General features: G+C 40.2%; 1 protein-coding gene across 4 annotated transcripts; it reads right to left on the bottom strand.

The window, feature by feature from the left end:
- Positions 1 to 1,426: 1,426 nt before the first annotated feature.
- On the bottom strand, positions 1,427 to 16,375 carry LOC111981901 (ubiquitin-conjugating enzyme E2 B). 4 transcript variants are annotated; one of them, XM_070449286.1, is made up of 7 exons: positions 16,196 to 16,375; positions 15,596 to 15,661; positions 14,048 to 14,128; positions 7,902 to 7,927; positions 7,413 to 7,502; positions 7,141 to 7,229; positions 1,427 to 6,861 (listed from the first exon to the last, which is right to left on the bottom strand). In XM_070449286.1, exons 2-7 carry the CDS (start codon positions 15,625 to 15,627, stop codon positions 6,733 to 6,735), a joined length of 447 nt encoding a protein of 148 aa, XP_070305387.1. In that variant the 5' UTR covers positions 15,628 to 15,661; positions 16,196 to 16,375; the 3' UTR covers positions 1,427 to 6,732. The 4 variants fall into 4 exon arrangements, with proteins under 4 accessions (XP_070305387.1, XP_023869159.1, XP_070305389.1 ...); XM_024013391.3 differs by lacking the exon at positions 15,596 to 15,661; XM_070449288.1 differs by lacking the exons at positions 15,596 to 15,661; positions 16,196 to 16,375 and adding an exon at positions 15,404 to 15,557.
- Between the last annotated feature and the right edge of the window lie 262 nt (positions 16,376 to 16,637).

Below are 16,637 nucleotides of genomic sequence, written 5' to 3'. Positions count from 1 at the left end.
TCCTATTGCAAGCGATATTTAGGTGAATGGCATAGGTTTACTAGATAATAAATTCAATAATTGTTTAATAAGGTATACTTTCTACAGAAATTCTATATATATATATATATATATAAATTCTATAAATGCTATATTTTCTTAGGCTTCATCATTTGATGTGAACTGGAGCCATGCTTAGCTCACTTCACACAAGCTATGCTGACCAATATATACCTGATGTTACAAGTGAATGAATCTATTGAACACTTATTGTGTAATTGTTTACATAGTGYGGTGTTCTGGAATTATGTAAAAAATATATCTTGGCAACAAAAGGCATACCACCATTGAAATTTTGAAAGTTTGACATATTAGTTCACTACACTGATTCCACAATTGAACTCCAGTATGTCATAAATCTATTTATTTTATTAGGAAACATTCTCATACACAAACCAACATTTATGAAGAAAAAGGCCTATACATTTTTTTTATTTAATCTGATTTGGAAAACTATTTAGAATCATTAAAACGTATACAAAACAAAATGTAAAAAAWAAAWAATAATCGCTACATGTCTATATTATTTCTCTGTGTAATCCCTCTGGCTGTTCTGGTTTTTGTGTTTTGCATGTTACTGTTTAATAATAATAAAAAATAAAAACAAGTTTTAGCTGATCTTCATACTGTACTGTCTTTGCTGGGACTTTCGCACGAGCTTCCTGCCTTCCTCTCTGCAAGACGCATTTTGTAATACGGAAGCGTGGGTTACTAGTCGAAATGGCCGAGATGGAAATCGAGGAATTCATTGAACAAAACAGGCATTTGGCCACGCTTGTAGATACATATCGTGGCATCTCAGAGAGTGAAAAACACTGGAAGGCCAGGAGGGAATTCCTATTTAGAAATATAAACGACTTTGAAGAACCACACATTGACCAGCTGCTAGCATTGTCCATGGTATGGGCCAACAACGTGTTTCTTGGCTGTCGGTGAGTAAACAATAATACACTTCACGTGCATTGACTACCGGTACTTGAGTTGTTATTTAGCTAAAATACCTTCTAGCATACCATCATGTAACTAATGTATGGCATGCAACTTCTGTTTCTGCATGCTCTCTCAGATACAGTCCAGACCTCCTGGAGAAAATGAAGGAAATGGCTGAAGGAATTGTGGTGGAGGATGCCCCTGTTTTCAAAACCAGAGATGAGATAATGAAAAACCAGGTAAATTCTATTTCATACCAAAATAATTTCTCATCTTTTTGTCTTGTCTTAGACTAGTCCTTCCAACATATCACTTTCTCCTATCCACTTCATTCAGGTAAGTGATCACATACACAGAGGCAAGGTAACACTGTTAGGACACACCACAATAACCATTCTCTCTCTCCCTCCTTCAGAAACGATGATTGGAGGACCTGGTCTGTTATGGATGGATTACCTTACTGTCCAACTTTCCTTTTTCCAGATGCATATGATTTTTAAATGTTGTTTTCTTAACATGCAAGCTTATTGTTTTTTAATTAGGTATTACAACAAACGTAACATAAGCAATAACTTTTGAAACATTTTATACATTAAAATAATTGTAGTTGATTGGCCTGCTTCAATATCTGATGTACTTGACAATGGCCATTATCTGAATACCATGAGTGAGAACATGTTGCAAGAATAAACATTGTAAGGCCAGAAATATGCCATATGATGAGTTACGATTTTTACATAATCTCCTGAGAGCCGTGTACCTCACATTCAAATCAAGGGAGGGGTACAGAAAAGGGCTTTCCACGTGGTCTTCACACATTCCTCAGTTCTCCCTAATTATCCCAGAGTGAACTATCCTTGATTCCATGCCTTGCCTCCTCAGAACCTCAGATCTTCTGCTCCAATGTGCTTTCTGAAGTCTATGCTGGTATATGGTGCTTGCTCACTGAGCAGTAAGGGAAACACTGCCCCCTGCCTGCCAGGGATGATCCAGACCAGTCTGCTCTACTACTAAAATATAAACGCAACATGTAAAGTGTTGGTCCCATGTTTTATGAGCTGAAATAAAAAATCCCAGAAATGTTCCATACGCACAAACCGCTTATTTCTCTCAAACTTGTTTACATCCCTGTTAGTGAACATTTCTCCTTTGCCAAGATAATTCATCCACCTAACAGGTGTGGCATATCAAGAAGCTGATTATACAGCATGATCATTATATAGGTACATCTTGTGCTGGGGACAATAAAAGGCCAAAATGTGCAGTTTTGTCACACAATGCCACAGATGTCTCAAGTTTTGAGGGAGCGTGCAAACTGACATGCTGACTGCTGGAATGTCCACCAGAGCTGTTACCTGAGAGTTGAATGTTAATTTCTCTACCATAAGCTGCCTCCAATGTCGTTTTAGATCATTTGGCAGTATGTCCAACCAGCCTCACAACCGCAGACCATGTGTAAACATGCCAGCCCAGGACCTCCACATCCAGCTTCTTCACCTGCATGATCGTCTGAGACTAGCCACCCGGACAGCTGATGAAACTGTGGGTTTGCACAAAATATTTCTGCACTAACTGTCAGAAACCATCTCAGGGAAGCTCATCTGTGTGCTTGTCAGGGCCTGACAGCCGTTTGGCGTCGTAACCGACTTCAGTGGGCAAATGCTCACCTTCGATGACCACTGGCATGCTGGAGAAGTGTGCTCTTCACGGATGAATCCCGGTTTCAACTGATACGGGCAGATGGCCGACAGCATGTATGGCGTTGTGTAGACGAGCGGTTTGCTTATGTCAACGTTGGGAACAGAGTGTCCCATGGTGACAGTGGGGTTATGGTATGTGCAGATGTAAGCTACAGACAAACACAATTGCATTTTATTGATGGCAATTTGAATGCACAGAAATACCGTGACGAGATCCTGAGGCCCATTTTTAAGGTATCTGATCAACATCTGTATTCCCAGTCATGTGAAATCCATAGATTAGGGCCTAATGAATTAATTTCATTGACTGATTTCCTCATATGAACTAACTCAGTAAGATCTTTGAAATTGTTGCGTGTTGTGTTTATATGTTTGTTCAGTATAGTTGTGCAATACATTTTATAGATAAAAGGATAAGTAGGGTATCGTTTTTTAAAATGTGTGCATGCTTTTCTCCTTCGAGAAAACCGCTCATTCAAAGGGGTGGACAGATCTTAAAATTCTTCCGCGAAGGACTCAGGTAGGATACTCGTGGTTTCTCAGGGGGAGGCGAGGACACTCCTCCGTTTACCTACTAACTTAACACTCTTCAACCACTTATCGGTTTCCGGGTCACAGAGGACTGTCTTTTTCCCAAATGAGAGTCTCCCCTAGTTGCCTGGTACTGCCCATCGAGGTTGCAGCAGATGAGGTTTATTTACCCTAGTCCATAATACTATCAAAGACAAAACAATTATACATGCCACAGCTGCACTCTTCACATAAGAAAATTGAGCTGAAATCAAAATCATCACAAAGTCTGAAAAATGTTTTATTTTGTTTACACAGCATATGAGTACACATTTTCAGTGAATTCACAAAAATGTATAACATATCCCTTCTCCATATAAGGTTAAATAAACCACTTGCCACTATGACCCATCCTGTAAAAAATATATATATAGCAAATCAAATGTTATCACATACACATTTTCAGCAGATGTTATTTACCCTAGTAAATATGAAAAATGACTTCCATAATAATGTTGGATATGGACAGTGTACTCGTTATTACAGTGCATTCGGAAAGTAATCAGACCCCTTGACCTTTTCCACATTGCTTTGTCATTATTGGGGTGTTGTGTGTAGATTGAGGGGGGGAAAACAAAAACAGATTTGACTTTTTTGCAAATTTATATGTGAAAAAAACAAAAAACATTTACAAGTATTCAGACACTTTACTCAGTACTTTGTAATCGCTGCCAAAGGTGCTTCAACAAACTCGAGTCGTCTTGGGTATGAAACAACAAGCTTGGCACTAGAGGTCGGCCGATTTCAAGTTTTCATAACAAATCGGAAATCTGTATTTTTGGAAGCCGATTTTGCAGTTTTTTTTTACACCTTTATTTAACTAGGCAAGTCAGTTAAGAACACATTCTTATTTTCAATTACGGCCTAGGAACGGTGGGTTAACTGCATTGTTCAGGGGCAGGACGGCAGATTTTTACCTTGTCAGCTCAGGGATTCAATCTTGCAACCTTACGGTTAACTCGTCCAACGCTTTAACCACCTGCCTTACGAGGAGCCTGCCTGTTACGCAAATGCAGTAAGAAGCCAAGGTAAGTTGCTAGCTAGCATTAAACTTATCTTATAAAAATCAATCAATCATAATCACTAGTTATAACTACGCATGGTTGATGATATTACTAGTTTATCTAGCGTGTCCTGCGTTGCATATAATCGATGCGGTGCACATTCGCGAAAAAGGACTGTCGTTGCTCTGTGTGTCTTTTGACACTATATAAAACGAGTCATCCCGCAGTGTTTGTGATTATACCCTGAAACGTTGGTAATTCAATTTTTGCATCTGAGCTCCTAAAGTGTGCGGCTCTCCTTTATTTTCAAGTTTTCTACTCCGCTAGCCAGCACCTTGCCTAAATAGGTGTGCGTTTCTTTTTCTTCTAGGTTGCTCCAACGTGTACCTAACCATAAACATCAATGCCTTTCTTAAAATCAATACACAGAAGTATATATTTTTAAATATACCGATTAATCGGTATCGGTTTTTTTTGGCCCTCCAATAATCGGTATCGGCGTTAAAATCATAATCGGTCGACCTCTACTTGGCACAGCTGTATTTGGTGATACAGATCCTCAAGCTCTGTCAGGGTGGATGGGGAACATCGCTGCACAGCTATTTTCAGGTCTCCCAAGAGATGTCAGATCGGGATCAAGTCCCGTCTCTTGCTGGGCCACTCGAGGACATTCAGAGACTTGTCCTGAAGCCACTCCTGCGTTGTCTTGGCTGTGTGCTTAGGGTCATTGTCCTTTTGGAAGGTGAACCTTCGCCCCCAGTCTGAGGTCCTGAGCACTCGGAAGCAGCTTTTCATCAAGGATCTCTCTCTACTTTGCTTCGTTCATCTTTGCCTCGATCCTGACTAGTCTCCCAGTCCCTGCCACTGAAAAACATCCCCACAGCGTGATGGTGCCAGGTTTCCTCCAGATGTGACGCTTGGCATTCAGGCCACATAATCTTGGTTTCATCAGCCCAGAGAATCTTGTTTTTCATGGTCTGAGAGTCCTTTAGGTGGCTTTTGGCAAACTCCAAGCGAGTTGTCATGTGCCTTTTACTGAGTGGCTTCCAGCTGGCCACTTTACCATAARGGGCTGATTGGTGGAGTGCTGCAGAGATTGTTGTCCTTCTGGAAGATTTTACCATCTCAACAGAGGAACTCTGGAGCTCTGTCAGAGTGACCATCGGGTTGTTGGTCACCTCCCTGACCAAGGCTCTTCTCCCCCAATTGCTCAGTTTATACTCTAGGAAGAGTATTGGTGGTTCCAAACAAGGCCATTATGTTCTTGGGGACCTTCAATGCTGCATAAATGTTTTGGTACCCTTCCCCCAGATCTGTGCCTCGACACAATCCCGTCTCAGAGCTCTATGGATAATTCCTTTGACCTCATGGCTTGGTTTTTGCTCGTACATGCACTGTCAACTGTGGGACCTTARACAGACAGGTGCCTTTCCAAATCATGTCCAATCAATTGAATTTACCACAGCCGGACTCCAATCAAGTAGTAGAAACATCTCAAGGATGAGCAATGGAAACAGGATGCACCTGAGCTCAATTACGAGTCTCATAGCAAAGGGTCTGAACTACTTATGTAAATAGGTATTTTTTAAAATAGATTTGCTAAAATGTCTAAAAACCTGTTTTCGCTTTGTCATTATGGGGCATTGATGGAATATATATATATTTTTTAAATTGTAGAATAAGGCTGTAACGTAACAAAATGTGGAAAAAAGGCTTAGCAGATGTGTTGTTCAATTACAGCTCCAAACAGTAGGATTTTTGTTGGAGTCAACCTACCATCTGTCCATTTTCCTAGATGAGACAAATTATCCTCTTATTACAAGTGCCACTGTACTTAAAGTTGATACAATTAACACATGACATGAGAAGTGTGTGTTTGTGACTTAGGTAATTTATTTAAAAAAAAATTTTTTTTAAATGTTTAAAAAAATATCGACATGCAGGATACCAGTTACCTTGATCACTAATCAATAGTACTGACTCCATTCAGGGCGGTAATTTGAAACTACTGCCAGGATGGGTGCAAAAGAATATGTCTGCCTTATAGCTGGTCAATTGATCTTACATTTATGCTACACGACAAACTGTAGCATTTCCCAGAAAATACATTATTTTAACCAAGTCGTCATGTTTTATGGATTTCTACTAATTTGCCGATATGACAAAATACTCTCAAATGGTTTAAACCGAGACGTTAAAAAATAAACTATTCTGTAGAAACTAAACAATAACAGCATCAATCCAACAAAAAAATATATATTACAAATTCTGTTAGCAATAACTTATTTCACATCATGCAATAAAAAATTGGAACAAGAACAGAAGTATCAGATTGATTTTCTTCAAATGTGTTGGCAAGCAAGTAAAAGTCCCTACTTTCTCTTTCTGGTGGCACTTAAGTTCTTCTGATGTCGACTTATTTTCTTGATGAGGTAAATGACCGATAGAAGCATTTGATAGGAGTGATGAGGGGGTGGGGGGGAGATGTGTTAGGAGTCTACCCAGCTCTGCTCCACGATGGCAGAAACTCTCTTCTCGTACTCCCGCTTGTTTTCTTGATAAAGCTGTGCAGCCTGGCTGTTGGCTGGACTGTTAGGATTCGGCTCATCCAACAGGGACTGTGAACACAAAGAAAAATAAATTGTGATTGAATGTACCGCTATGAACGCGTGTAGTTCTTCGACCCTACACTTTTAGTGAGGTGTCAGAGTCTTACGTACAGTATATCCAGGAGCAGAAATAACACAATGCTACATTACAACAAAGGTTATACAGAACATACTGCAAAACAGAAATTAAGTACACTACATAAAGAACCTGTGTTACATTTGTAAAATGCACACAGACAAAGTAGTCTCATGATGTCAGACTGATGGAGGAGAGGATTACAAACCTACCTGGATAGACGTCAAAATGGACGAAACATCATATGTGGGGCTCCAACGATTCTGAAGGATGTCTAAACATATACTTCCATCTGCATAGACTACAAGATCAAAAGGATTGTTTTAATTTCAAAGAAAGATGTATACACAATCACATGACACAGAATAGCTTACTCACTGGAAGAGCTAAATTCTGAACAGTTCATACCAAGTTCACTTTCCCATCAATAACGTGACCTAAGTATTTAGGACATCTCGAATGTGTACATAGGGGACTCTCTTACCATTTGGGTGAAACATTTTGGAGATAAATCGAACCGTGGGTGGCTTGTTAGGGTACTCTTCTGAAAATTCTATCACAAGCTTAAAAGTTCCTGCAGAGAGAGAGAGACAATTAGTGTTACTTAAAAGAAACATCCGTTCCTCATTAATCAAACTAATCCTTTATGGAGGGGAGAAAGAAAAGTGGTCCACCCCACAGCTAACAGTCTGTCACATGACTAATATAAGCCTGAATATGAAGGCTGACTCAGCACCTTCTCCAGATTCCACACAGCATAATTAAAGGCAGCGGAGTCATGCACCTGTTCAAATTGATCACACTTTAGAATACCAAGACTGTCTTTGCTCTTGGCTAGCATGACTGGAAAAAATAAAAAAGCCAAGTTCATTGTTTTCAACCAGTTCATGGGTTACAGTAGTGTTATGATAAACTGATGATTTACATTACTGTAAGCTAACTCAAACTGAATGAGATGGTTTTTTTATCTTACCATCTTCAAATGGTGTACCCACAGGKCTGCAAATAAAGAGAGGAACAATTACTTGTACTGTAACAAGCTCATATCTAGTAATTAGACCCCGACAAACAAAACAAACATATTGCCACAATATCACTCCCTCTGTAATGGGGAATATTTAAGATAATTACTCTTAAATGAAATTAACTTTATTTAACACAAAGCTTAGCATATTTATGTTTCCCCTTTATGTAATACACATGATTTCAAGTGTTCTATTTGTGAAACATTTGTGTCAAGGGTTAATGGTCACTATGCATACTTGATGCTGTATGTTATGTATTAAATCGAACTTTATATGTCACATGTGCCAAATACAACAAGTGTAGACTTTACCGTGAAATGCTTACTTACAAGCCCTTAACCAACAGTGCAGTTCAAGAAGAAGAAATTATTTACCAAGTAGACTAAAATAAAAAGTAACACAATAAGAATAAAGAGCCTATATACAGGGGGCACCGGTACCGAGTCAGTGCGCAGGGGTACAGGTTAGTTGAGGTAATCTGTACATGTAGGTGGGGGCGAAGTGACTATGTGTAAGTAACAAACAAACAGCGAGTAGCAGCAGTGTACAAAAGGGGACCCCCAAAGTAAATTGTCCGGTGGCGATTTTATGAATTGTTCAGCAGTCTTATGGTTTGGGTGTAAAAGCTGTTGAGACTTTTGGCCCTAGACTTGGCGCTCCGGTACCGCTTGCCGTGCGGTAGCAGAAAAAAGTCTATAACTTGGGTGACTGGAGTCTCCGACAATTTTATGGGCTTTCCTCTGACACGCCTATTATATACAGTTGAAGTGGTAAGTTTACATACACCTTAGCCAAATACATTTAAACTCAGTTTTTCACAATTCCTGATATTTAATCCCAGTAAAAATTCCCTTTCTTAGGTCAGTTAGGATCAACATTTTATTTTAAGAATGTGAAATGTCAGAATAATAGTAGAGAGAATGCTTTATTTCAGCTTTTATTTCTTTCATCACACTCCCAGTGGGTCAGAAGTTTACATGCACTCAATTAGTATTTGGTAGCATTGCCTTTAAATTGTTTAACTTGGGTCAAATGTTTTGGGTAGCCTTCCACAAGCTTCTCACAATAAGTTGGGTGAATTTTGGCCCATTCCTCATGACAGAGCTGGTGTAACAGTCAGGTTTGTAGGCCTCCTTGTTCTCACACGCTTTTTCAGTTCTGCCCACAAATTTTCTATAGGATTGAGGTCAGGGCTTTGTGATGGCCACTCCAATACCTTGACTTTGTTGTCCTTAAGCCATTTTGCCACAACGTTGGAAGTATGCTTGGGGTCATTGTCCATTTGGAAGACACATTTGCGACCAAGCTTTAACTTCCTGACTGATGTCTTGAAATGTTGCTTCAATATATCCATATAATTTTCAATCCTCATGATGCCATCTATTTTGTGAAGCGCACCAGTCCCTCCTGCAGCAAAGCACCCCCACAACATAATGCTGCCACCCCTGTGCTTCACAGTTGGGATAGTGTTCTTTGGCTTCCAAGTCTCCGCCTTTTTCCTCCAAACATAATGGTCATTATGGCCAAACAGTTCTATTTTTGTTTCATCAGACCGGAGGTCACGTCTCCCAAAACGTACGATCTTTGTCCCCATGTGCAGTTGCAAACCGTAGTCTGGCTTTTTTATGGCGGTTTTGGAGCAGTGGCTTCTTCCTTGCTGAGAGGCCTTTCTTGTTATGTCGATATAGGACTCGTTTTACTGTGGATATAGATACTTTTGTACCTGTTTCCTCRAGCARCTTTACAACGTCCTTTGCTGTTGTTKTGGGATTGATTTGCACTTTTCGCACCAAAGTACGTTCATCTCTAGGAGACAGAWCGCGTCTCCTTCCTGAGCGMTATGACGGCTGCATGGTCCCATGGTGTTTATACTTGCATACTATTGTTTGTACAGATGAATGTGGTACCTTCAGGCGTTTGGAAATTGCTCCCAAGGATGAACCAGACTTGTGGAGGTCTACAATTTTTTTTCTGAGGTCTTGGCTGATTTCTTTTGATTTTCCCATGATGTCAAGCAAAGAGGCATTGAGTTGAAAGGTAGGCCTTGAAATACATCCACAGGTACACCTCCAATTGACTCAAATAAGTCTATTAGCCTATCAGAAGCTTCTAAAGCCATGACATCATTTTCTGGAATTTTCCAAGCTGTTGAAAGGCACAGTCAAATTAGTGTATGTAAACTTCTGACCCACTGGAATTGTGATACAGTGAATTATAAGTGAAATATTGTCTGTAAACAATTGTTGGAAAAATTACTTGTGTCATACACGAAGTGGATGTCCTAACCGACTTGCCAAAACTATAGTTTGCTATCAAGAAATTTGTGGAGTGGTTGAAAAACTAGTTTTAAGGACTCCAACCTAAGTGTATGTAAARTTCAACTGTAGGTKCTGGATGGCAGGAAGCMTGGCCCAGACGCACTACCCTCTGTAGCGCCTTACGGTCAGATGCCAAGCAGTTGCCATACCAGGCGGTGATGCAACCGGTCAGGATGCTCTCGATGGTGCAGCTGTAGAAACTTTTGAGGATATGAGGACCCATGCCAAATCTTTTCAGTCTCCTGAGGGGGAAAAGGTTTTGTCGTGRCCTCTTCACGACTGTCTTGGTATGTTAGGACCATGATAGTCCGTTGGTGATGTGGACACCAAGGAACTTAAAACTAGAGTTCGACAGATTATGATTTTTCAACACCGATATCGATTATTGGAGGACCAAAAAAAGCTGATACTGATTAAAATTGGCTGATTCTTATTTATATATTTGTAACAATGACAATTACAACAATACTGAATGAACACTTATTTTAACTTAATATAATCAATTTAGCCTCAAATAAATAATGAAACATGTTCAATTTGGTTTAAATAATGCAAAAACAAAGTGTTGGAGAAGAAAGTAAAAGTGCAATATGTGCCATGTAAAAAAGATAACGTTTAAGTTCCTCACTCAGAACATGAGAACATATGAAAGCTGGTGGTTCCTTTAAACATGAGTCTTCAATATTCCCAGTTAAGAAATTTTAGGTTGTAGTTATTATAGGAATTATTGGACTATTTCTCTCTATACCATTTGTATTTCATATACCTTTGACTATTGGATGTTCTTATAGGCACTATAGAGAGCTGCTAGCAAACGCAGGAAAGTGCTGTTTGAATAAATGCTTACGATCCTGCTGCTGCCTACCACCTCTGTCAGACTGCTCTATCAAATCATAGACTTAATTATAATAAACACACGGAAATACGAGCCTTAGGTCATTAATATGGTCAAATCCAGAAACAATCATTTTGAAAACAAAACGTTTATTTGAGTGAAATAAGGAACCGTTAAGTATTTTATCGAACGGGTGGCAACCCTAAGTKTAAATATTGCTGTTACATTGCACAACCTTCAATGTTATGACATAATCATGTAACATTCTGGCAAATTAATTACGGTCTTTGTTAGGAAGAAATGGTCTTCACACAGTTCGCAACAAGCCAGGCGGCCCAAACTGTTGCATATGCCCTGACTCTGCTTGCACTGAATGCAAGAGAACCGACAATGAATTTCTAAACTAACTAAATATGCAGGTTAAAAAATATAAACTTGTGTATTGATTTTAAGAAAGGCATTGATGTTTATGGTTATGTTCATTGGTGCAACGAATGTGCTTTTTTCACYAATGCGCTTTTGTTAAATCATCACCCATTTGGCGAAGTAGGCTGTGATTRGATGATAAATGAACTGGCACCGCATTGATAATATGCAACGCAGGACAAGCTAGTTAAACTAGTAATATCATCAACCATGTGTWMTTAACTAGTGATTATGTTAAATTTGATTGTTTTTTWWWAAAGATAAGTTTAATGCTAGCTAGCAACTTACCTTGGCTCCTTGCTGCACTCTCGTAACAGGTGGTCAGCCTGCCACGCAGTCTCCTCGTGGATTGCGATGTAATCGGCCATAATCAGCGTCCAAAAATGCCAATTACCAATTGTTATGAAAACTTCGGCCCTAATTAAAATCAGCCGACCTCTACTTGAATCTCTCGACCCGCTCCACTACAGCCCCGTCGATGTTAATGGGGGCCTGTTCGGCCCGCCTTTTCCTGTAGTCCACAATCAGCTTCTTAGTCTTGCTCACATTGAGGGAGAGGTTGTTGTCCTGGCACCACACTGKCAATTCTCTGACCTCCTCCCTATAGGCCATCTCATCGTTGTCAGTGATCAGGCCTACCACTTTTGTGTCATCAGCAAACTTAATGATAGTGTTGGCAGTCGTGTTTGGCCATGCAGTCGTGGGTGAACAGGGCATACAGGAGGGAACAACGTACACACCCCTGAGGGGCCCCAGTGTTAAGGATCAGTGTGGCAGCGTGTTGTTGCCTACTCTTACCACCTGGAGGCGGCCCGTCAGGAAGTCCAGGATCCAGTTGTAGAGGGAGGTGTTTAGTCCCAGAATCCTTAGCTTAGTTATGAGCTTCGTGGGCACTATGGTGTTGAATGCTGAGCTGTAGTCAATGAACAGCATTCTCACATAGGTGTTCCTTTTGTCAAGGTGAGAAAGGGCAGTGTGGAGTGCGATTGAGATTGCGTCACCTGCGGATCTGTTGGGGTGGAATGCGAATTGGAGTGGGTCTAGGGTTTTCAAGAGGATGCTGTTGATGTGAGCCATGACCAGCCTTTCAAAGCATTTCATGGCTATTGACGCGAGTGCCACGGGGCGGTAATCAATTAAGCAGGTTACCTTCGCTTCCTTGGGCACAGGTACTATGGTGGTCTACTTGAAACATGCAGGTATTACAGACTCAGTCAGGGAGAGGTTGAAAATGTCAGTGAAGACACTTGACAGTTGGTCCGCGCATGCTTTGTGTACACGTCCTGGTAATCCGTCTAGCCCAGCGGCTTTGTGAATGTTGACCTGTTTAAAGGTTTTGTTCACATCGGCTACCGAGAGCGTTATCACACAGTCATCCAGAACAGCTGGTGCTCTCGTGCATGCTTCAGTGTTGCTTGCCTCGAAGCGAGCATATAAGGCATTTAGCTCGTCTGGTAGGCTCACGTCACTGGGCAGCTCACGTCTGTTTCCCCTTTGTAGTCCGTAATAGTTTTCAAGCCCTGCCACACCCGACAAGTGTCAGAGCCAGTGTAGTAGGATTCAATCTTAATCCTGTATTGACACTTTGCTTGTTTATTAAAATCATACTTGATGCTGTATGTTATGTATTAAACTCATATTTGTTGATAGTGATTGACGTCAGACTGTCTTTTGTTGTGACTTTGAACAAGCCTCTCTGGCTGTTGAGAATGGCTTACCAAGAAAAACTTCCAAAAGGACTAATTTGAGGTTAAAAGGAGCACCCAACAAAAAAAGGCAGAGATTTTTTTTTATGCCCCCCCCAGCTGTTGTTTAGAGAACATTGGTGCTGTGATATTAGAATATAAGGACTTCCTTCATACTGCACACAGAGACAAAAAAAAACAGTATCCATGAGTTTATCTACTTCCCCAGAGTCAGATTAAGGGCCTCATTGCCAAAATCCCAAAGTATCCCTTTAAAGAAGGCAAATTAGACATTTGTCTTAGCTTCTGCTCTGGAGATGCTCCTGAATTATTGTAATAAATTGAAATTATTTTGATTGATATGATCAACGCCTGCTCTCACTTTTGTTCACCAGGAGATGCCCTTTACACCCTCCGTATAACAAATAGAATTTTGATACAGACTATTAAATAGCACATTGCATTACAAAGAAGTTTAACTAATGTATGATGTGGCTGTTACGTTGTGATGGTTGTTTTAATCCTGTTTGGACCCCAAGGATCCTAATAAATACAAATAACGAGTATAACTATGCAATACATTCCAGGTTTCAGATACAAATATTCTCATTAACAAAATAAATGTATGTGGCAAATAGCCTCCACAGTTCAACAATTACATGTCACCATCTAAACTAACCCCCAGCCAACACACACCTCTGGCTCCCACTCTGACTGTAGCCTAAAACCACAGCTCAATTTGCCCATATCCACCTAATCCGTATGGTCCTGATGCCCATGCCAGGATGATGACACTGGCACAATAACAAGGGTGGCTTTAGAACACTCACCCAAAAATAACAGCATTCCACATCATGATGTTATTCTCTGATGGAGCACCACTCACACCAGTTGGGGGGTCTTCTTGAAGTCTGAGGACAGAAAAACCGAGAGGAATGAATGAATGAAACCTAAACCCTGGCCCGACGACTGGTTTTCTAAACATCTAAAATATTTTTGGAGCAAACAAGACGACAAGTGTGCATCCTATTAAACTGAAAGAAGTGTTYTTGCTTGTTAGCAAAACAACAGCCATGCATGACAATCATTCTAGAATCCAGAGTCCATTGTGGGCTTCAACATACAAAACAACCCAAACCATAATGGCATTATTACAACCTTAAATATCGGTCCTCCTTGCCGCGTATTATCTCCAAACCACAGTGTTCTCTGGTAACTCAAAATCCAGCAGTACCGTTCCAAAGCGCACCGCAATAAATAAATAAAAACGAACTTTAACAGCGTACCTTCACGCACCAGGTGAGACTGTTTTTGTAGATCCAACTACAAGTCTCTACAGAGAACACCACTGACCCAATTTACTGTAATCCCGTGTCAACGGAAAGGCTACTACATGGTGCTGTTACCAATTGTGAGTCCCATTTGAATCATGTCACTGTTCCCTGCAAATCCAATAAAAAGCATGAGCTGGCGCACACCCAGAGAACATTATTTAGCGTAGAGGTTCTGACTAACTGCGAATAAACTGTAAGCTATAAAAACAAAGAGTTGCACACTCCATATGTATAACCTCCAAGTAATTTGTTTGGTAAAAAACACCAACGTTTGTTTCGGCATCACTGTGCCTTCTTCAGGGTAATGTCATGAATGCTTGAACCAGGTTATGTAAACAAACAATCTACTAATTGCACTGTTTGTCTACATAACCTGGTTGAATCATTCATGACATTACCCTGAAGAAGGCACAGTGATGCTGAAACATTGGTGGTTTTTTAACCAATAAGTGACTGGAAGGTTATATAGATGGAGTGTACGACTCTTTGTTTTTATAGCTTACAGTTCTCTGTAAGGAAATCTTGATGTTGCCAACCAGATACTTGCTGTGTGACGTAGACTACAAATAGACTAACTAATAAAATATCTTATGAACAATGTATGTCTAACAATAGGTGTTGTGTGAGACTGAATTAAACTAAGCATTTACCAAAGCCACAATGCTTATCAAGAAATGCTCCATTGGTCTATTTTACACACAAGGACAGTTGATGGCAGAGGAAGCCAGGTAGAGTAGGAATAGAAATGTGACAAATTATAAAATTCTTAAAGTTTAAAACTGCCATTTAAAAAAAAAATGATGTTTTCCGTTTAAAACGATAGCAAAAATTCAATGTGAATTCACAATTCACCTGCGACGGTGCCAGCAACGGCTTGGGTCTCACGGTGTCCCTTTCAGATGGTTAAGCATTGAACCTGTACCTCAATTCGACCTCGCAAAGTTTGTATTTCCTTGTCAAAGTATTGCWATACAGGACTTCGCTGCTGTCGCTTGCCGTTCTCTGCCATTTTTCCAACTGTTATTAACAACAATGAACACATACGTGGAGAGTCGACTCCCGGTGTCGACGGACATTTCTGAGTGTCAAGATTCAGCTTGGACTCGACTCCTAGGATTCAGTATTTCAGTTAGTGGTGGCCAAAGTTAACTGAAGTTTGTAATGGCATTTATTAAATAACGAAATCATGGACTAAAGTTTATCCTGGCCCATAAACTACTTTCAGGGTGAGGAACCATATAACATCAAGTTGTAAAATTGGTAACTACTCCTTTAACTTAGATAGCTAGCTAAATGCAGTGGCTGACAAGTATATTTAGCTAGCTAGTTACACATGTTGATGAATAAAAACAAGTTAACTGGCTAGTAGCACATCTGTGTGGCTCTAGCATGTTGGCTAACTGAAGTAACATTGTTACATCTTACTCTAGCTAGCTAAGTACCAGACAGTACAACGTGGCTAGGTATTATATTAATGACTGACTCAATGATAGCTAGCTACAGCCAACTCTGCACTGTACACGCCTCAAATTAACGGTACTGTTAGCTAACTAGAGCAAGTGGCTAGCTAGCTTCCAGCAAGCTATATTTACTGTAGTTAGCTAGCTAAATACAAAAAAACGCAGAGCTAAAACTCTTCATTACCTTTTGAAATCTCTCATAAGTCGTCTTCTAGCGGGAGTAGACATGATTCAAKGCGTAAAAACGTATACTTTGGTCATAAAAATCTATCGAATCGGTGTTATTAAAGGGTAAATCTTTCGTCTGTGCTTTTCTATTCTCCTCGACACAACTACAGTGACGTCATGTACCTCCACAGGGGGGAAACCGCAAGGACATTCGATTGGAACAGTGCACTTTCTCGATGCGTGGTGTAAATGTTATCAAATTAACACACTTTTTCCAAAACGTGAACACTGCATGCAATTTATACGACACCTTAACTTGGTTAGTATTCTAACCTTTAGACATATGAGTTGTCACACCAGGTATCAGGGATGTCTATCCCAATAATGGACAAAGGAGCCTATGTTACTCCTTATAGTCCATGGACCTTACATGTTCTGTTCAGAGGCAAATTGGCTCT

This window comes from Salvelinus sp. IW2-2015, linkage group LG20, assembly GCF_002910315.2.
Source record: "Salvelinus sp. IW2-2015 linkage group LG20, ASM291031v2, whole genome shotgun sequence".
NCBI lineage: Eukaryota > Metazoa > Chordata > Actinopteri > Salmoniformes > Salmonidae > Salvelinus > Salvelinus sp. IW2-2015.
The sequence above is the reverse complement of the archived record's forward strand: the minus strand, read 5'-3'. Positions and strand labels throughout refer to the sequence as shown.